This window comes from Condylostylus longicornis, unplaced genomic scaffold, assembly GCF_029603195.1.
Source record: "Condylostylus longicornis isolate FDR11 unplaced genomic scaffold, ASM2960319v2 ptg000048l, whole genome shotgun sequence".
NCBI lineage: Eukaryota > Metazoa > Arthropoda > Insecta > Diptera > Dolichopodidae > Condylostylus > Condylostylus longicornis.
The window spans coordinates 13,370,993-13,394,805 of NW_026578017.1; the positions used below are offsets into that span (position 1 = coordinate 13,370,993).

The 23,813-nt window shown below is 23.6% G+C and overlaps 1 protein-coding gene across 5 annotated transcripts in view; it reads right to left on the minus strand.

The window, feature by feature from the left end:
- Positions 1–1,669: 1,669 nt before the first annotated feature.
- The window catches only part of LOC129610751 (putative uncharacterized protein DDB_G0282133), a 49,712-nt gene continuing 27,568 nt past the window's right edge, over positions 1,670–23,813 (minus strand). For 4 of the 5 annotated variants that reach the window (XM_055523439.1, XM_055523438.1, XM_055523436.1 and 1 more), the window contains 12 exons: positions 12,479–12,760; positions 7,434–7,626; positions 6,377–7,054; positions 5,606–6,317; positions 5,382–5,515; positions 5,113–5,320; positions 4,874–5,048; positions 4,474–4,803; positions 3,992–4,402; positions 3,713–3,919; positions 2,760–3,655; positions 1,670–2,425 (listed from right to left, as the gene is read on the minus strand). In XM_055523439.1, coding sequence (XP_055379414.1) covers positions 2,085–2,425; positions 2,760–3,655; positions 3,713–3,919; positions 3,992–4,402; positions 4,474–4,803; positions 4,874–5,048; positions 5,113–5,320; positions 5,382–5,515; positions 5,606–6,317; positions 6,377–7,054; positions 7,434–7,626; positions 12,479–12,567 — 4,374 coding nt within the window. In that variant the 5' untranslated portion in view covers positions 12,568–12,760 and the 3' untranslated portion in view covers positions 1,670–2,084. The remainder of the gene's footprint in view (positions 2,426–2,759; positions 3,656–3,712; positions 3,920–3,991; positions 4,403–4,473; positions 4,804–4,873; positions 5,049–5,112; positions 5,321–5,381; positions 5,516–5,605; positions 6,318–6,376; positions 7,055–7,433; positions 7,627–12,478; positions 12,761–23,813) is intronic. The other variant, XM_055523441.1, reaches the window with a different exon arrangement.

Genomic DNA, 23,813 nt, shown 5'->3' on the forward strand with positions numbered 1-23,813 from the left:
CTTTGATACAAGCTTTGCATTATTTAAATTGCATTTTTACTATTACTAAAGCTAGTATAAATTTTTATAGAAAAAACAATTGTAAAAAATTTAAATTAAATTTCATAATTCTAGTTTTTATTACATAATAAACAAAATGGATATTCTATGAATATTTATTAATAATTATAATATGTATGAATAGATTTAAATTTACACTTATTATATAATAATTAAATTTTTTTAATAATAATTTTGGTTTTCATTGAAAAAATTATTTAATTTCCTTTGTTTTTTAATTTAAATTTAATTTCAATTTGTACTAAAATAAATAACAACAATTTTAACTAAAATTTTTTATAAGAAATAATTTCATTCAATTAATTAATTAATTAATAATAAATATTTAACTAATTATAATTAAAATTTTATTTGTTAATATTTTCTTTTTTTATAAAAAACATTTTTATTGTATTTTTTCCTTTTTAACAGAAAATAAAAAAGAATTTAAGTATAATTACTTCATAATATAATTGAAAACTATTATACTTGGTCTAATATGTGTCTATTATTTCTTTTATTATGATATTAAATTAATTAATATGGAAATAAAGTATTTAATTAATCTTTTATCTTTAAATTCTCATTTAATATTTTTTTACTTTAATTTAAATATTATAATATTTTTATATGTTTTTTTTTTTTGGAAAACAGCTTTTTATTGACTAGAGGATGGATTATTTCATTTATTTATTTTTGTTATAATTATGTTTTTTGGTTTTGTTTGTATGCATTTTTTTCATTTAATTCTTTTGAATTCAATTTCTATAAATGTTAAATGAATATTTTATAACCATAATATATAATTATGATTTTTTTTAATTAATATAATGTAATATGTATATAGTATTAAGGGTCATAGTATAAATTTTATAATGTGTTTAGAATTACCATTATGTTTTTCGATATTGTGTTTTATTTTTTGATTGAATAATAAAAATTATAATTTTCTTATATTTTTATATTCTTTTAATTTTTAGTGGTACTATTCACACATTTCAAATGTTGTGTTTTCAAGTTAATTATGGTGTTGATAAATATTTTTAATTGTGTACAATATTTGTGTAGATAAAAATTTAGAACTAAACCTCAGTTTACAAGTATCTGAAATTTTACTATTTCTATGACATAAAACTTTTTATTTATATTTGAAATTATAAATGTACAAGAATAAGAAATTTTTTTAATTATATCAAAACAAATCTTCATTTACGATGATACTTGCTTTCAAACACCACTCCTTCAATTCAGTTCTCTGATTCTTGTGTATTTCTTACATTATACAAACGCGTGAATAATACGCAATTACTAAAAACTTTTTTATATTTGCCATCAGAATTAAGGGTTACAATTATGGCTTAGTTTCTTTTTTAATTTAAATATTTCAGTACACTGATTTTAATAAATGTATATAGTATGTATGTATGTATTTAATATAAAAGTAATTTTAATATGAAAATAAATTTTTTTATTTTATTTTAAATAGTTCTATTATACAGTTAAGTCTCATATCCTGTCTTATACACATATATATTATAATAAAGAATACTAAATATTACATAACAAAATAATCAAAACAACAAAATAAAGAAAAATTAAAAATAATTTCAGGAACTCTATAAAATTACAAAATACTTAATTTTTAATTAAACTATGAAGAAAGCAAATTAACTAATAATTTTTTATATAATTTTAACTTTTTGGCAGTTGTTGCAAATTCTGTGTATTTTTTATAGAAATTATTCAATTTTTCCCGTTTTATTGAGCTTTTAACTACGTTTTTGTTTTCTAATTCTTATAGATAGCATTAATTTGTTTATTTTTATCTTTGTTAACTTAAACTAAAATATAATATTTTTTGCTTTTTTCTTATATGTATAATGAAATCACATACTAGTTATTATTTTCATTTCAATTTAATTTCTCTATTAATTTTTCACAACTCAATTTTTTTTATAATTTTTATATCGAAGATTTTTATAAATTTAATGCAAAAAAAAATTAAGTAATTATGGTCAATGAATTTTATTTTTATTTTATTTTTTTTAATTTAATTTTGTATTTTCGAATTGTGCAGTTAATTCAACACTCTGATCTTCAAGACTTTTTTTTAAATCTTCAATTGTACTTAGTATTAATTGTTGTTTAACACTTAAATTTGATACAACACTTACAGAATCTTCGTCATTGGATTGATATGCTGATTGATCCTGAAGATTATTATTATCACTGTTAATATTATTATTGTTGTTACTCTTGTCGTTAATATTGTTAGAACTTTGCAGATTGCAATTAACATCTTGTTTAGAATCTCTATTTGAACAAACTTGTTGATCATGTTGAATAGAATGGATTTTACTGAGCATGCTTTGTGGTTTCGGAATTTCTAAAAATTAAATAAAAATATCTTTATCAAATTTTACAGGAAACTTTTTCACTGATGTTTTGATTGAATTAAAAAAAAAAAACTTTAAAAAATGCACATTTATTTTCAAAGCAGTTTCAAAAAGTGTCTATTCTTTGCAGCAAGAATACTGTTGAAACTTAATTACAAAATAGCTGAATTTGAAAATATTCAAGCTATTTTAAATGTAGTTATATGGTAATTTTTTGAATATTTTATGTTATATTCTATATGAATACACCTAAGTATTTAACTTTAATATGAGTATATTTGAATATAATAAATAAACTTAACAGCAATTTTAAATTGCTCATACCTGTATCAATATCCAAACTCTTTTTGATTCTTTCAAAAGATGAACTTCCCTTATAAATTTTTCTTTTTAGTGGTTCACTTTGTGGGCAATAACCACCCATTTCAATTATTTTATTACCCATGTCAACTGATTTAAATGATATTAAAGGCTGTTTATTTTGGAATGATGGACTTTTCGCCATATAGTCTGAATATTCAAAAATATAATTATCATCTGAATTTATTTCAGATTTATTTTTTATGTGATTATTAATTCCATGTTCGACATTCTTATTATCTTGGTCCATTTCTAATTCGACTGTAGATTTTCGAGATGAGTATGAAACTGAATCTAATGATTTTTCATTCAATTCTTCATCAGAATTAGAATTTGAATAATTGGAGAATGTGCGCGCAAAAGACTTATCACCAAAATTTCGTCTAGGTATTGGAGGTGGTGGTGGTTGTGTTACTGGGGGCGGTGGTGATAATGATGATTCTCGATTAAATTGACGATTACGAATACTAAGTGTTTGTTGATCATCTGATGATAAATGTTCATTGGAACGATTTTTACTTGATACCGGATTCGTTCGCCATGCTATATCTGATGAAGCAACTTGATTTATAAAATTAGTTAAATGAGTTTTACGTGGACTTAATCGTCCACATTTTGGGCTTGTTGGTACTGAATTCGAAGAATTATATTCATGTCGCAACATTTCTAGCCTCTTGTTTATTAGATGCTCCGAAGTAGTTGTTGAATTGTCTGAATGTTGTTGTTGTTGCTGATAATGTTGTTTTTGTATTTCACGTTTAAGGTCAGCATCACATTGACGTAGCATTTCAACCCGTTTATTAGCCGGTGGATTTAATATTCTTCTTGACGGACTAGCAGCAGGCGTTTCTCTAGGTAAACTAAAATTTCAAATTTCAATTAAGAGTCAATTATACATGGATTTATCAAAAGCTTACCTAACAGCATTTGCTTTCATCGATACTAAAATTGATTCAGCTTCATGTATTAACTGCTTATATTTAATGTCAGCCTCAAGATCAGCTTTCAATAACATTTTCTCACTTTCAGCTATAGCAATATATTTTTCTCGAACTGTATGAACTTCTGTTAATGTTAAAGAATTCGATCGCTGCTGATGTACTAATGGTGATATTTTTGTCTCACTAAAAATTTTAATTAATATTGAAATTTTAATTTCTTTGTTTAAGTCAGAGAAAAAAAAATTTTAAATATACTGTTTTTTGTCCCTGGATGATATTCGACGACGCAAGCATACTGGTGTGCCACCGACGCTTCGGGATTCCCTTTTATTTTTCAAAGGTGATACTTGTCTCTCTTTAGATTCGCAGCTCTTCTTTCGAGTTTTCAAAAGACGTTTTTTCCGTTTTCCACTGTTCGAAATATTTGTTACTATTTCCTCATTCGTTTTCCTAGATCTTCTATTTTTAGACATTCGACGTTCTGGATTAAATATATAATAAGAGCAGTTGCCAGTGTTCTTGCATACTTCAGATTTTTCAACAATCTCTTGTATCGATCCGGTATCAATGAAGTCGATATCAAGTAGATCTTCTGTGTCATATTCATCACCAGCATCTTGCCCTGTATCTATATCTGAATTGCAATGAGTTGGATCAGAGTCATTGCTATAAAAAAACGCGTACATGAATCAATTTTTAAACTCAAAATTTTATTTCTAAATGTTCTAGGTTTTTACCTTAATATATCAGTCTCTTTTTCATATATGTAGCTTTCGTCAAATTTTCCCATCATTTCATTTAAAGTTGTATCTTCGTCACTATCTTGTTGAATCGAAAAATTATCATTCTTATAAGGGCGATTCTTAACATTTTGGCTTTTGCTTGTAAAATCAACAGAGTTAAAAACTTGATCTGTTGATAGTGGCCGAGAATTCTCCATTCCATTTTCATCTTGCTGTTTAAAATTTTTTTCGCGCAGTTGAATCTTTTTGGAAAGATCAACTTCAACCTCTGTCGAGGAACTTTCAGATTCTTCTTCGGAAACTTCAGATGATTCTTTTGATTTCCTAAAAGTATAGAAAAAGTTTGTGGATAAATTATAAATTTCTGTAATTATACTCAATAGACGTAACTTACTCATCATCTACCATACTAGTTCGGATATCGCTATTTGATTTTATACCGGAAGAGGATGAGCTCGTGTCTAAATCGGTTTTCTTAACGGAATGGGATGTACTTGTGGAAAATGAACTTTCAGGTGTAGAGTACCAAGGATTAGTTCTGATTCGACTTCGTTGCCTTGGTGAAGGAGCTAAAATGATAGTGAAAAGATTATTGTAGTAAAATGTTACTGCGAAAAGCATAAAATATTTTACATTCATAACCTCTGCAATTTACAATTAATGCATTACTATTATTTTGAAATTGTGGTGTACTACTGTTACGCCCCTGATGTTGTTGCTCAAAATGTTGAATATGTTCGGTATGTTTCTTTTGAAAATTTTGTCCATCAATTAATTCCATATGAGTAATTTTAATTTGATTTAAATCATATGATTCAGTACGACGATGATGATGAGTTGACTTAATTGGAAATATTTTATTTAAAATTTTATTCAATATTGTTTATTTTAAATAAATTTACCAAAATTTCTTCTATTTTATTTAATCCAAACTTTTGTCTAGAAAGTTCAACACCTAATGCATTAGCATTTTTTGGAAAATAATGAGTTCCAGTTCGCATATTAATGTAATATTCCGGCGGGGTGTAAGTTGTTCCTAAAAATAATTGACAAAGCAAAAAATTGCAGTAAATAAAATAAAGGAGCGAGCTCTTGTGAAAATAGTGGTTCACCCAAGTAATTTTACCTGGTGATGTTCCATCAGTTGAATAACCAGTTGAATAGGCACTTTCAGGTGAAGACAAGCTATTAATGACATGTGCCAAAGGGTGATTACTATTTGGCTGGGGTGGTTGTTGGCTGTTCGTTGGACCAATCATACTGTTCTGTCTACCATTTCGATTATGAAGATTTGTTGAACCCATTACTAAATAATTTGTTGTGTTAGTTGTTGTTACACGATTAATTTCATATGAAGGATTTCTTGATTTAGTCGTTGGGTGAATTGTTGCTTGATGCGATTTAATATGTGAATTTAAAGAATTTTGTTCTGTTGGATTTATTCCCCCACATACCATTTCGTAGTAACCAGATTCAGTTAATTGTTTTCTTTCAGATTTTTTAATTTTCCCTTTAACTGCATTATTAGTATCAATATTGTTATTGTTGTTAATAGTACTATTACTGCCATTATAGTAGTAATTGTCAGGATTTTGATACTGCATTTGGTGTTGATAATAATGTGGTGATAGATTTGCATTAAGTTTATCATAATTTTGATCATTTACAATTTGAGATTGTGCGCTTCGATCAGCAGACCCTGAAGAATTACTAAATATTTTTTTATAGGTTTTCGCAAAAGCTGATGTCGATGTTGATGATGATTTTGTTGTTGATGCATTGATTTTGTTCATATCTGATTTAGGATTATGGCAAAGTGCTGAATAAGTTTTCATATCCTAAAATTAAAAATTATATTTTTAAGAAATTAAAATAATAATGTAACAACTAGTTTTACCATATTATTATTTTGATAATTAATTTTGCTTTGGTGGCAACTGTTGGAGTTGGCACTAGGTTCAAATTCGGTAATTCTTTTAAATTGTTTTTGATCCGTGGGAATTTGTATTGATTGATTGCATTCTAACGAATTATTTGAATTCATACGATTCATAGGGTGAGATATTGAACTGTTTTCAAATTTATTACGATTTCGCAAATTTTCTATTTCTGATGTTTTAAATGACGATAATTTGTTATTTTGTTCATCCGACTCACGTTCAATATGCCGAATATTACGCTGTTGTTGATGTTGATGATGTTGGATATATTGTTGATCCATACTATTCTGTTGATTTGTGTAACATTTACTCTTCAATATTTCAGCTGTATTTGATGAATTCATTTTATAATTTCTATCATCTATTGTTTTCGAATTATATTGCATATTATTAGATTTGGAGTTATTATTATTATTATACATATTGTGTAATGTATCTTGATCTCCACTTTTAAATGTACTATGTGCTACTGCTTGCTCTGATTTTATGTTATAAGCTGTACTATCGAAAATTAGATTTTTTGAGTTGTCTAATGTATGATGTTTTTGAATTCTTGAAAAATGTTCGGATTTTGGTGACATTATTTGATTTTTATTACCATGTGTTGGTGAATGCCAACCAAATCGGCTAGTTTTCTAATAAAAATAAGAAAATGAATCGTAAATTAATAATAAATTAAACACAGTAAAATGTCTATAATTTTATGTAAATAATGTATTTTTCAAAACAATTTGAAAATATCTAAATATTTTATTTTGAAGTGACAATCAAAAATAAATGTTTAGTATGTGAAAAACTAGAAATATTTTTACATAATGTGTATTTAATACAAATCTGTTTAATACTAAACCGTTTACATATTTTTCAAATGATTTTTGGTTATCCATTAAATAATTTTCTAAAACTTTGTTCCATAAACTTTAACTAAAATTATTAATTTGTGCGGACATATTTTCACATTGTTTTTATTTTGTCAATATTAGTTAAAGACATATGTATGTATATTTTATTTACATGACATTGAATTGGTGATACTTCATGACGTCTTGCAGGACTTGGTACTGAGTTTGTTCCATTACCAATAACTGCCATTGTATTCGGTCCAGGAATACTATCGGCATTATATATACCGTATGATGTTCCTAAGTAACCACTTTGTGTATTATAGTTTGTTGTTGGTACTGATGACGATGATGAATTGTTACAACTGCAAAATAAAAGTATAATAAAGTTTATATATAAAATATTTAAAAAATTTTTATATGTATGTATGTACGAATATTTTCTTGTAAGAATTTTCGGTATTCTTTTCCAAGTACATAATTTAAATCTTTTATTAAATCTTTAAGTTATCTTGTTGTGTGTAATTATATGGATCTACTAAAATTTTTGTAATGGCCAGTAAATTTAATATTGTGTATATTTTGAATATTCTGCTTTAATTTTTCTAGTTTTTATCTTTCATTTTATATTCTTAATTTTTGTTTTTTATATTTCGCTATATACGATTTTTTCATTTCCCTAAAGTGCTCTTATCAGGAAAGCTACAATTTCAAAGTGAACTATAAAAATACACAATATGCATACATGTAAGGAATGGATTGTTAGATTTTTTGATTATCCGTCAACCCCCTCTCTATAATTTTTATAACTTGTAAATGATTTTTAGTTAGCCGTGCGGATACATTACATTAAGATTTCCAGCTTTAATAAAAATATTTACAAGAAGAAACGATAACCTAGTGTCATAAACAAAAAAACTGCTATTTAATCAAAAAAGCAATTGGTTTGTTTTCGAAAATAATAATAGACCCAGTCTATAACTTGAGAAAAAATGTAAAATATCCAATTGAAAAAATTTAAAATCCAATTGAAACAATTGAGAAGAAAAAGCGAGATACACTATTAGGCTGTATGTCTCGATCACCACTGCCAAAAGTGAAGATTTATTTTCAAAATGAAGGTTTTGTATTCATATTTTTGGAACAAATTTCAAAATAAGATTTTTAAAATTTCTAAATTTTACATACAAAAATATCTTCAAAATTAAAATTTTTTTATGCTACTGAAGTTTTTCAAAATTGAAATTCCAAAGTTAACAAAAAAACATTTCAATCAAAAAATCAATTTAATAGGCATCGCACAGTAACGCTACTTCCATGGCAGAAAATGTATTCTCCGCTTCAATTAATTCTATATGACTTGGCGCAATAACTAAGTCCTCATACAGCTTATGACATCGTACATCATTGTGCATGTCATTAATTTTTTTTTTTGATGTCCGATTTGGTTCGAAACTTTTTTTTCTTTAACTTCAATTGAAGATCTGGAACGGTTCGCAAAGATTTTATTTTAAAAAAATGAAGGTATTGTGCAAATGATGTCTAACTTAAGAAAAAATGATATTGCTCTAAAAAGAATTTAATGATCGGATGGTAATCCTGAATTTTATACTTAAATTTGTACTTGTATGAAGAAATGTAGCTTAATAATATCAAATTTTAAATAATATATTTTATACATATGTGCGTATGAATATATATACTTATATAAAAGTATAATATCTAGGGCACTTGAAAAATAAACATGAACACATAAAAACATAACCCCCAACAATTTTAACAATCTTAAAAGATAAAATATACACTCTTTTTTTTTGTGGAATTTTACTTAAATTTTCGAAATAGAAGAAAATCAGTATATTAAGATAAAAGATAAAAAAATACAATAAAAGTAAATTATATTATCACCAGTCAGTCCGAAATAATATACGTATACATACAATGTAACACAACGGTAATAATATAAGAAGAAAAACAAGAATAAAAAATACAATAAAATTCAAGAAAATGTTAGGAAAAATCCCTTAACTTTTGTGGAATTTTATTCGTTTTTTTTTTATTTTTTCCTTTTATTTTTTATTAATGTTTTACTTTTTTTTTAACTCCACTCTTTCACTCTTTGTCAATGTTTCTCTTGGCTATACTTATAATTTGTTGCTAAGAAGTGTTGAATTGATAGTAAATAAAGCCACAATTGACAATATTTTGACTAAGCATTTTTATATCTTTTTTTTTCTGTGTTATTTATTATTTAATTTTATTTTCAAACATTTTTTATATTCTTGACCCAATGGAATGAAATAATAATCGTTCCAATTTTCTTGATTTTTATTTTATTTAAAGATTTTATTAATTTTGATAGCAAAAAACCAATGATAAAAAAATAAGTGTATACGATATAAGACACGTATAAGGTTCTTTACCATACCTTGAACGGGTTAAATAAATAATTTAGATAACTTTAGTTCATAAACATCTTGGTTGTTTTTTTTTTATATTATAAACAACTTAACCTCAATAATCTGATAATTTATAACATTTTTTAAATTAAATAGTGTCATTACTATATTATAGTATACATAATATGTACTAGGTATGATGTGCGAAGTTTATTTTTTTTAATAATGAACATCAGATCAAAAAAATGCACACATCAACAAAAAATATATAAATTACTTGAATTTTAAAATTGTACTTTGGTGGTTTTAAGTAAGTAAAGTAAGTAATAATGCTAAATAAATAAACACAATTTTTTGCATTATTTTGCAAAATTTATAAGATGAATTTTCATTCACGTTATTATTTGAACAAAATGCAGTCATTTTAGCTTATGAAAAATCATAACATTGTTATTAATATTTTAAGCTAGAACTTTGCAATGTATAGTTTTAACTTGTCACTATTTGAATTAATATAGTCTCCATGTATATCTTAATTTTAGATGCAATTTTTCAACTTAAAATGATAATAAATACTCTCTATTGCAAAATGTGCAAGTCACAATTCATTATTATAGTTACCATGAGATTTCATCACATAATATTTTTATAAATTTAAAAATTACATTTTATAGTTGAGTTTCATTAAAAATTTAATTTAAAAAAGAATTAATTTTACACAAAATTACAAACTTTTAAAAATATATTTCATATTTCATTGTATTTAACTACTAGCTATACACATATGTATGTGAAAATTCCACAAACTCGATACTAGATCATATTTTATTAACACAAAAAACCCAAATTTTTGAATCATTTGAAATTTTGAATCAAACAAAAAACCCAAATTGACTAATACCATCTCTGATTCAAATAAAAATTGAAAATTGACAAAAAAAGTATATTTATTTCTCCAAATCACGTATTAAAGTCATGTATTTTATATAAGCACTTTCCAGACCAGACATTATTTGCGTATATACGAGTATCTAACGTTAAATTAACGAAAAAATGTTCTGAATATCAATTTAACTCACACATACATTTATAAAACCAAAATGTTTGGTTTGCGAAATTAAATAATTTGCTGATAGTGCATTTTATATTATTTGAAAATTTTATATATGAGAAACGAACAAAAAAAAAATATTTTTTTCATTTTTTTTTAAATCTGGATATTATCATTTTCATTTTATTATTCATTCATGTTTTTCGCTTATTAATAAAAAAATAAAATAATAAAATATTGTCATCATAAAATGTTCGATGTATATAGGTATAATAAATTTCAATTCCATTTGAAATATGCTTTTAGTACATTTATGGTTCATAGGTAACTGCAAATTCTGTCTTAATAAAGAAATTTACCTTTAATTTAAAAAATATAGTAAATATAAATTGAACTTGTTATTTTTCCAGGTTTATATTAAAAATGCACATATTCCTGAACAAAGCACTTTGTAATAGAGGTGCACCCTGATAGGTACTGAATTCATTATTAGGACATTCGTAGGGACTTGTAAGTGAAGAAAGTAAGCTGTTCCATGAAACATGGGGCGCATTTGGAACAGTATGTAAATATTGAAGCCTTCGACTTAAAGGAGAGATTTTAGGTTGGTCAAAAGTTTCCCACTATTGAAAGGTCTGACGACTGTTTGTATCCCCCTATCTTTGTCTTTCGATGATTTTTAATATCTGTATTTAAAAAAAAAAGTTTCTCAAATATATTTTTACATGCTCTGAAAAGTATTTTACTAAAAATTTTTTCTTCCTCAGAAAAATTAATTAAACTTCAAGGAAATGCAGCCCATGTTCAAGATTAAATTAAAAACTTCGATTTGGTTTTACTCAAATGATAATCAAATATGATGTCAAAAATTTGATTGTTCGTTAAAATTAATATTTCCTTATTTAGTTCAAAAATTCATGATATAGTAATTTTTTATTGATTCTAAACAACCTAAGGTTTAAAACACACAATTTTTCTATTCCTTTTAAATAAAAAGAGAATTTGTAAAAATATGAATGAAACTCTAATTAAATTTTATATATAGTTTTAACTATAATATAAAATTAAAATAATACCAAATTTGACTTAAATTTTAATTATAAAAATATTAAAAGTTAGAAAATACTTCCCAAGTAAATATATTAATTTATAATTTTAATATTATATAATATTTCCATCCGTATTAAATTTACTATTTTCATGTATAACAATTTCGGTTGTTTAGTTTAAAAAGATTAAGAAATAAATTTCAACAAAATTCCTACGATAATATCGGAAGCTCTCTCTACAAAAATTAATAGTATCCTATGTTAGGAAAGTATAATAAATAATAATATAAAATTTTAATTCCTTATTCTTATTCGAGAAACGTATTATATTAGCCTATATACATATACATTGTAAGAAAATAATATGAAAATTCAATTACTCTGCTATAAATATTCTGTATTATACTCTGAAAATTACAATTTTCAAGGTTATTAAATTTATAATATCTACATAAAATTCAATATACTTTTTATATGAGCATACTTTTAAGATGAAAAACTCAAATCTTAATTCTTTTAATATTATATATCTGATATTATAAAATATGTGCCACATACTTTTGTAGTCATATAGTATAACGAATTTAATAAAATATTATAATAAGAAATATAACAAAGTCGCTATGTAGGTTTAAAATAATTTTCGAAAATTCTTAAACTAAAATAATAAAAATATACATATATATATAAAAGATTTTGTGGAACCATTTCAAAATACCTGGAACCATTTTTATTTTTATTTCCTTTTTTGCGTGGTCGGACTATGTGATTTTCCATCCATGATCGAATTTTCGAACCAAACATCATATATTTTTAATAAATTTTTGTTTTTTAATTTTTATCCTTTTTTTATGATTAAATTTCCAGGTATTCTTTATTTTCTTTTTTTTTTCCTGTCTTGTTTTCCTTGTTTGTTTTATTTTATTTTTTAAGTTTTATTATTTATTAATTTAAATTTCATGCATAGAATTGGTGGATGATTTTTGATGGAAAATTATTTCTGAAAGTATAAAAGAAAAAAAAAGTAAATTATAATAAAAATAAATTAATAATAATAATAATATTATGAATAGTACAAGGATCTACATAATTTTATGTAAAAATTAATAAATAAAATTTAAATATTTTAATAAGATAATCAATCCAATTGTATTTTAAATTATATTTTATTTTATTTTTGTAATTTAAAAGAAAAATTAATATAAAATTATCACTCCAAAAAAAAAGAATGGTTGGAATATAAAGATGGAACTATAATGCAACAAGGACATTTTTATGATATGGAATATGTAATGATTAACGTAAATAATTAAAATTTTTAAATCCACTAATAGATAAGGTAGGATTAAATGATTGTGAAAAATTCCTAAAAATTTTGTTGAACGTTAATGACAAATTACAAGATAAATTCACTACAAATTAACCTTAACCTTATTAAGCTTATAATAATTTGTAAATCTATAATGAACTTTATTGATATTTAATATTAAATTTTATATTCTAAATATTTTCAAATTATAAGTTTCAATTTTAATACGAAAATATATTGCTAAATTTTGTTTTGTTTAAAGCATGCCTTTGAATTTAAAACAATTGTTATCGTACATGATATGTGGATATGGATCAAAATCGCACTAGACCTTTTCTAATAATTAATTTGCTCTGGATCCCTTTATCGAAATTGCACAAAACTAATAACAAAACTAATAACAAAAATTTAAGAAATCCCATCGTTCAGTTTTGAAATAAACTGTTATTAAACTTCAAACACGATTTTCTCGATTCAAAAGTCATGGCGTATGGATCAAAATAGCACTCAGCCGACGAACGATATATGAACACAAGCTCGAATTAAACATTTTCTAGCTATACTAAATTTTTAATTACAGTATACTTATAAAATATCTGAAATTTTGATAAAAGTGTTTCACTATTCAAGTTTACAAACATTCAGCTTATTTTAAGTTTGGGTAGTATTTTTAAGAAAAATACACCAACTTCTAATTGTAATGTCATTTATATAGAGTTATTATATGAACAGTTTGTACAAATATAATTATATTGTTATTTAATATATTTTATGTAGTTATTTAAACGGTTCAATAATAACATTTTATATAAGTATACATTTTCCATACAAAACCTTTAATATCCATTTCATCTTATTAGAAGACAGAGTTATTATATGAACAGTTTGTACAAATATAATTATATTGTTATTTAATATATTTTATGTAGTTATTTAAACGGTTCAATAATAACATTTTATATAAGTATACATTTTCCATACAAAACCTTTAATATCCATTTCATCTTATTATGATGAAATTAGGCGATATTAACAAATTCGAAACAACATTTTTAATCTTTATGTTACACATATTACTACACATATTATTATTTAGTTACATTTTACATTAATAAAATTACCAGCATAAGTTTCTGAAGCCTATAAATAAAAATTGGTTCATATCCTTTACGAAAATTCCCCCATAAATAATGCTTTTCTTTTACTATAATTCCTTTTTTTAGCACTTTTCCAAAAAATTTTTTGAAAAAAGTGCTTATTAGTTTCACTCTGTCCGTCCGTCCGTCCGTCCGTCCGTCCGTCCGTCCGTCCGTCCGTGTGTCTGTTTACAAAACTTCTACACCCTTGAAGATAGAAAGCTGAAATTTTATATATACATAGATCTTTACTAGAAACTTATTTTCGTAGAACAAAATTTTTACCTATCTCCCCCCCTCTAGAAGTTATACCCCCCCAAAACCCTAAAAGTGGCCTTTTTTAAATATTTGTTGCAATGAAACCATAAGCATTTTTGAAATTTCGCAAACGCAGAAAGGCAGCGGCTTGCTTCCCCTAGCGCAGTATGCTATAGTTAAACTTTAGAAAAACAAAATGGCCGTTGAAATTTACCGTTATCTAAAGTCCTTTTTTTCCAAATTTTTGATGTCGTTTTTCTTCTAGATCCTATATTCTAGAACTTTGAAATTTTAGGGACTTTTAGACATTAACAAGTAGTTCATTTCGTTAGAAGAAATTTTTTTTCCATCTCCACCCCCTCTCAAGTTATCACCTCTTGAAAATCGTAAAATTTGAATTTTTGACACCCTATATTTCCGAAACCGCAAGCTTTTCCAAATTTTTATAAACGCAAAAAGCTAACGGTAAATTCCATGACACTAAAAAATATAATTATTTTTCTTAACTCACACAATTAACCCTTAAAATCGAGCATTATGTTAACCCCTTTTTATGTTAATTTTTGCTTTAATTCAAAGACTGCATATATGCGTCATCCTAAATATATGCAATCCTAGTAATAGTTTTGTATATGAATGAAAATAATTTTTATAGTGTGATAGGTATACATAGACTGTATTTAAAAGCAGAATTTTCACTTGTTGAAGGGAAAAGTGCTACAATACAAACCATTGGTTTGACCCAACTTTATTTTAATATGAATTCACTTGAATAATTGGTTATTAATGTGTTTTTAATAAATTTGATCCTATATATGTATGAACCTACTTACATATAAACAATGTATTATTCAAAGATTTTCTTTTTGCTTTGATAATTGTCGTAATGAATTATGCCATTTGAAAAAAATGAATAAATAAATGAAATTAATAAAAATTCCTTAACTAAATTGCTTAAATATATTTTAAATCTTTGAAAATTAATTTAAGAAAGAAAAAAAAAGGAGAAAATTAAAAGAAAAATTTTATCAAGATCTCCTGGAAATTTTTTATTATCATAATATATTCTTCGTTTTTTCTTTTTTCTTCTTTTTTTTTATGAATATAAATGGCATAATTTTAAGCCAAATTTATCATTCTTTTTATTTATAAGCTGAATACGATTGTAGAATTTCAAAAGCTAAATTAACTATTCCAAATAATTTTCAATCAGAAATTGCAAAAGAAAAGAGAGAACCGAAGAAAGATGAAAGTTAAGAAAAACATAAAAAAAAATAAAAATAATTCATGAAAAATTTAACCTTAAATTGTAATCCTAAAATAAAATTATCCTGGAATTTTTTTTTTCTCCTCTCATCAATAAAGATGTACGCAGTAAATGTACGATGAAATTTTTATTTTTTTTTTTTTTTTTGTGTTTTTATTAAAAACAATAATTGATGAAGGTCCTTTTATCCTTTACAATTCTTTTTTTATTTAATTTTTTTTTCTGGTTATTTGGCTTTATTTTGGTGTGAATCGTTTTTAGCATTACAAGATATTCTAATAACAATTTTTATATAATACCGCCATATACATACGTATATAAAATATATTATTATAACAATAAGTGTTTGAAGTAAGTAAGAATACTTTCATGTATCCTGTATAATATATAAATGTGTACATAAATATATTTATCATAATATATTTAACACAAGGATCGTCATAATTTTTTTTTTCATCTTTCAAGAAAAAGAAATCCAAGAAATGAATAAAAAATTGTGCAAATTGGTAATTGGAAAAGAAAAACGAGTATAAGAAGAAAATAAAAAAAGGGCCAACTAAAGCAAAAGACATCGCACATTTATAATAAAGAAAGAAAAAGAAAAAAAAGGATAACTTAAGTTATTCATTTCTCATCGTAATTTAATATAACAGGGCCATACATTTAAACCGACATACATATATATATATATACATACTTTATATCCAAATATCTAACATATTATACATAAATGTTACATGAAATTCTTTGATATATGAAAATGTAATCGGCAATGAAGTAGAAATTCATGTCACTAAATAAATTACATATCCATTGCAAAAAAAAAAAAAAAATCTATGTACATGAAAGATGCCTTAAGGAATCTTTTATACGATAAGCAAAACAAAATTTCAACGAGTATTAAACTTAATATATGCTTAAAAAATAAGAAGAAAAAAAAAATTATAAAGAACATTTTTTTCTTCACGTGTACATCTACTTATATATGTACACATATCCACATACATTAAAACACATATAAATATAAAATATGTACATATATGAGTGTACTTATATACGAGTATAAACCAAAACCAATTGTAATTCCTTAAGGAATAAAAATGTGTTATCCCTTAAGCTTCCTTTTTATTTCTTCCTTCTTAAATTTTTTTTTTCAAAGAGTAAAAAAAAAAAATTAGAACATTTTCTTTATTTTCTTGCTATTATTTTGTTTTTGTTTTTTATACAACATATTGAATTGCTTTCTATACTTGAAATCGCTTTTCGAATTTTCGCACTTTCTAATAAAAAGTAAACAATGAAAATGCAAAAGAATTGAAAAAATTACATATTTTATATGTGCAAAGTAATATAGTGCACAAACATACATATGTATATGAAGTATGAATTTAATATATTTTTGTATGTACTCGTACATATACATATATGGCTATATTATATTAAATGTAAGTTCATATATACAAGGTATGTAATAATATATTAAATGTGAAATTTTTCATTTGAATTTTTATTCTCTTTTCGTCTTGTTTTTATAGTTTTTATTGTTTTTTTTTATTTTTTCTTGTATGCAGAATATAGTTTTTTTTTGTCCTTTACAGTATAATATAAAAGATTTTTCATTCATTTTTAACGATTTATTTATTTATTTATTTTTTTTTTGGGTAATGGTATTAAAAAATTCAATATAAGATTTTGAAATGTTTGGAAATTAAATATTTATATATATATGCATATATATAGATATGTAGGGTATACAAGTAGTATTATCCTCTATAGTCTATATTATTCAAGAAGCATATTATTCAAGATTTCGTTAAGCGGCCATAAGAATGATAGAAACTCCAATAGGATTAGAATTTTAAATTTTTTATTGGAATTTTCAATATTTATTTGGTATTTACCATATTATATAAGAAAAACTGCAAATCAAAATAGCAATCATAAAGAGTTTCAGTAATCTTTAATTAAACTACTGAATTTGATTTTTTGCAGCTTAGACCTAATTTAAGGCATTTCGGTCATTTATTACACTACATAAATCCCTGACTTCGAAAAAGCAGTAAAAAAATTTGAAAATAATTTCTTTTTAGAGTTTCAATTGGGAAATTGTGAAATAACACACTTTTACTGTAATTTTGAATTCGTGCAATTTTATTAATTGAAAAACATGAAAACTATAGTTATTTTAATTAAATAAATTCTTATATATAAGTTGTAATGTTTCTTAAATAGACTACTGATTAAATCGAGTAAATGAACATTTAATTTAAGGGCTATTTACTATAGGTAATTTGACAATTTCATATGTATGTATATACTAAAATTACACTTAAACACGTTATGTGTAATTTTATGTGTAAAATTCAAAATTATTTTTATTAAAATACAAAATCAACAAATAGGGTCTATAGAAATTTCGCGTTATTCTTTTCTTATAAGCAAGGAGTAATAGTGATGAAATAATGTTCAATAGTAATAAACTGTAATTTAATTAAATTAATATTTTTCATATATTTTAATAAAATATACAAATATTTTTGATTTACGCTTTCATTTACATACATCACACATATTTGTAATCCACACGTTTTTAATTTATATTTGATCAATTCTATTATCCTATAGTTGTTATTAATAAAAAAATACATTTTCACGTTTTTCCTATATAAAAAGTAGATATTCAATTGAAAATAAACGTTCTGTTAAATGGCATTTGCAATAAAAATAAAAAGAAATCAGACGCAAAATGGAAAACTGTTTTTTTTCTTCTTTTCTTTAAAATACGAGTACTAGATAACAATAATAATAATATAACAAAAAAAAAAATATATGTACATGTATATGTTTGTATTTAGGCATATATTATATTTACTATAACGATGCATATATTTCCTTACAGATATGTATGTAAACAATATAATATAGAAAATGGTATAAAAGACTAACGGAACAAATAAAATACATAAATAGAATATCGTTTCATTGTCAAAATAATGAAATTTCACTATAAACATATAAAAATGTACAATATCAGTACGTTACGTACTCACATAATATATGTATGTACGTATATGTGCTTGTACATATCGCAATTTTAAAGGCATAATATTATATTTTTGCCCATAGAACCCCCGTAGGTATAGGTTACACAATCTGTCAATAAAAAATAAAAAATAAAATAGAAAATTTTCTTAAAAAAAAAAAATAAATAAAAAAAAATTATTTCAAAATTATTTAAAGTAAAAAAAAAATATAAATAAAAAAATTCTTAAAAAAAACTTTTTTTTTCCCATTAGTTTCATGAAATTTCTATAACGCGTTCTATGCGGTTCTTAAACAATATGTAGAAGACGATCTGTTTAGAGAACAGGTGAATATAAGAGAATTTACTTTAGAATAATTTCTTTTCGAATGATTTGAATTTTTTACGGATAATTAATTTAGATTTTGTAGGCATTTACTAGGATATATGTATACATTTTAATGTTTACACAAAAATTCTACATTTTTTTTTTTGGCACAACCACCGCTTAGGCACCCCTATATATATATATTTTCTTGTATACAAATTATTGTAAGAAATGAAGCATTGACAAAATGACCTAATACTCGTAGTTTAAATTTTCAATATCAACTATAGTTACTCGTAAAGATTTTGACAAAAAAAAAATTGTCATTTTGGACAGAACTAATTGAAATTGTGCCAATTTTAAAGTTTTTTTTGTTATAAAGATGAAAACGATAAAATATTTTATTATATAAAAATTAATTTAATGCACTAAAATAAAGTTTTTGCTGGCAATAAATCTTTATAATATAAAAAATTATTCAAAATAAATATTTTAATCTACCCAAACAATAAGTAATGGTATCAAAAACTTTATTATATTTAGGATATTTTATGATCTATATACATAAATAAGTGAAGTTGGAACTGAATTTTATTATTATGTCCAAATAATTTTGAAAAAACATTAATAAAGACATTATACTTGAGACAATAGTTAGAGAAAAAATTATAATTCATGTGCCCGCACATACTTAAACGAAAATCTACAAAAATAAAAAAAATTCTATTATATTAAATGAAAAATTTGCAAAAAACAAATAAAAAATTAAAAAATAAAATCTTAATTTTTCTGAAATTTAAAATCTTCGCATTAAAAGAAATATACATATATGTATACATGTTAATGTACATAAAAATATACTGAAAGAATTTGCACAAATCATGGAAACACGCTACATGCACAGATTTGTATAACACTTATAAAAAATTTATAATTATTTCCCTAAAAATTTCAGGAATTTCAAAATAGGTAATTTTAGGTATTTTATTTTGGTATTTTAGCATATTTCAATACCGCCCTTAGCTTTTTCTTTCTTTTTTGCCTTTTTTCTTGCTAGTTTATTATCAAAATTTGAAATTGAAAAAAAATGTTTACTATTATGGGGCAAAATCTATAATAATGAACAATTATTAAAGAACAATTTTTGGGATTAATTAATTATAATTATACGAGTAAGCAGAGGAATACAGCAAATCAGTTCATTTGGTCTTTAGATTACTTTCGTTTCAAATAAATGTTTCAAAACAAAATTGTTGAAATACACGCTTTTTCTATGCGCGTCTTAAAATGAGAATGAAATCAGACCAAAGATTATTTTTTTACTTACTACATACTTAGAAATATCACAATCATGATACTTCGAATTTTTCGAAATTCAATGTATAATATGATATTCTAATTAACAAGTATTAGGTGAGCCAATATCATTTAAAACAACTGATATTTTTAAGAGAAAAGCATACAGATCACTTCAACTACTACAAAATAACTATACTATTAACAAAATTAAAAAAATCGGAAATCGCAACCTTATTTCTTTCATAAACTCATCGATTATTTTGGAAGTTTGACTCTAAATAAAACTCTAAATAAAAAAAAAACGTTTTAATAATAAAAATCTCTAGCAAAAAGTCATTTACAATGGTCGACCCCATCTTTGTCTATTTATGTGCAAACTTATACAGCAATAATTTGTACATTTTATCATTTTTATTTATATTAAATATTATATAAAAGAAAATCAACAATAAAATTGATAAAAACTTTACAAATCTTTGCAAAATTTCATATTGAACTTTATTAAAAAGTTTAAAAACTTTATCGAGTGGGAGATAAGTAACAAAAAATAAGCAAAAAAAAAAAACTTTTATTTTTTAAATATTGAAAAAATTTTACAAATATCCACCAATTACTCATATTATTAGACTCTATATTGAAAAGTTCAAAATCCTATCAATTACAAAACTTTTCTTTTCAATTTTTTTACTCCTATGAATAAAAATAAAATTTTCCACTTTTTCACTTGTCCATTCAAAATTCTTTGAAACGGAAAAAATAAGTCAAATGTGTAAATTTGTATTGATTTTTTTTTGTATACACAGCCAATAACTTTAATAAAATTATTAAATTTTCCATTTTTTATTTCGTCCTTTATTTATTACTTAAATAAAAATAATCTTCCTAGTTTTAATCGAATAATCAATTTTCAATTTATAGCTTAAATTATTAAATAAAATGAAATTGAAATCATATTAATTTTAAGTGGTCTCTCATCTCAAAATACAAATGAAATTTAAAGTTTTTATTACTTTTTGTATAAATATTAATTTATTACGTAAAAACATACATTTTTATACACAAAGTCAATTTCGTTGTAACTTTCATTTCAAACTGAAATGTTACTGATATGATAGGATAACATGTTAGTACAGATATACTACAGACATTCTTATAGGTATTTTAAAGCTGTTTCGCAAAAATGTTGATTGAAATCATTCAAAGCTTGTAATTATTTATGGTTGGATAGATAGACTCAATATTCCATGATACAACATGGAATATTGAGTTTTGTAAGTAAAAAACCTCATCAGAACAAAATCAAAATGTTTGTGGTGCAGATATAAATTCCGAAATCTCAACTGCTGAAATAAATGTATAAATGTGCGTATATTTATTTGTTTCAATTTCAGATTGCAACACATTTGATCAAAAAGTAAAACAAATGAATGCTTTAACCAAATATAAATCATTTTGTTCAATTTTTAATGTCGCTTTCAAAACAAAGAATTATATTTTAGGACTAAAAGTTTGCAAATCAACTTTATAATTCTTGTCGCCAATTATCATATTTTTTACGAACGAAAACGGAGACCATAAATTAATAGTTTCAGTTTTGAAATAAAAAATCAAAATCAAATGAGGAATAAAAGATGAAAATGAAATGGGAAAAAAACTATACGGTGTTGAGGTATGATTTCATTTATTCTTGTCCTGAAATAGGTATTTTCGTATTGTAATAATAGCCTTATATTATTATTCAATAACATAAGGCTATATTGATAAGTAAGCATTATAATTAAAATAGACGAGGTGCATAGTTTGACTGAATATAGAGTAAATTTATAGTCATCTTTAGCTACAAAATGAATTTCCAGAATCCCTTTAATTCTTATAACAAAATATGTAACAAGAAAATTTATTTTGCCTTTTAGAACTGCTATGAGCAGCTTAAGGTTTCGGTTAAAGCTCACTGTCTTTTTGTATTTCTGAAGCAAATTTCTGAAAATTTTTTTAAAAATTTTTTTAAAACTATAGATTATTGGAAAAATATTACGACTGAACTATGAAATAACATTTTCATTAAAGTCATTCGAATGCTAAATTATAAAAAAACATAAATGTACGAATTACCAATATTTTTATTTTTTTTGTGAAAGATTATAGTATATGACGATTATACAATCGGATTAAAAGATATACCTAATATTGAAGAAAAAAGTTTTAATTTGGGGTTTTTATAAATTTCATTCATTAAAGCTTTCAGCAAATTCCATTTGAATTAAATTTACTTACACACAACTTGAATTTTTAAATAATGAAAATTTTATATGGTCTATAATAAGCTGAAATAATGCATTCAATATTTTTAATGCCTTTAAAATAAATAAAATAATTATATTTCAAGAATAAACTATACACTAGTCAATTATTTTATTTTTGAAAATCAAATATTCTTAAATTCAATATTTTAAATTATATGCATTATTAGTATTATACAAACATAATACATATATAATTCTAAATCACTTATCACAACATTCAGTTATCGAAATACTTCTTGTTTTATTGGAAAATATTTTACCTTTCATAATATTTTTAAAAATTAAGTATAAAATATAATAAACTTCAATTGAAATTAAATTGAAAAATAAATTTATTTTATTATCGTAAATTTCAATCCGCTTTATTTATAGTGAAGAAAATAAAAAAAATTCATTGAATAAATTTTTGATTGATTATTTTTAGATAAAAATTTTTTTTTTTTTTTCAAAAATTTTCCAATTTTCCATTATGCACATTTTTGTATACACATATTTTATTTATACGATGACATACAAAATGTACAGATGTAGAACGATGATAGTGTTTTTCCAATTCAATAATATAAAAATTTTTTTTTTGAAATTTTGTTGTTTTTATGTCTCTCTATTATTTTAAAATTTTATTGATTTATGCCCTGTGAACAATATTGAAAATAAATAAAATTAAAAAAAAAATAGTGTATAACATAATGCAAACATGTTAACTGTTAGTCTCAGAAGTGTATATGATCTATATTTATTATATCTACAAGTATACAGGTATTTTGTAATCAAATGGAGTCAAGGGACTGCAAAATAATGTTTTCCGTGCTAGTTATTAAAAGGTTTTAGTTTTTTTGTTAATATTTTTATAGTTTTGTGCACGTCATGTTTAAATTGTGAATGCATTATGCGATTATAAATATATTGACTGTTGATTTTAATGATTTGTATATACAAGATGCAAAAGGATAGATTTTTAAATTCAAAATATAGCCAATAAAATAGAGAGTTTGAAATTCTGGTAAAGGAAATTAAATACTAGATTTGTATACAATTTTAATTTCAAAAATAAGAATAGTAAACTTCAACATTAGAATATAGTAAATTCAATGTGAAATAATGAACTTGAGTATAAGAAGAATAAATTTT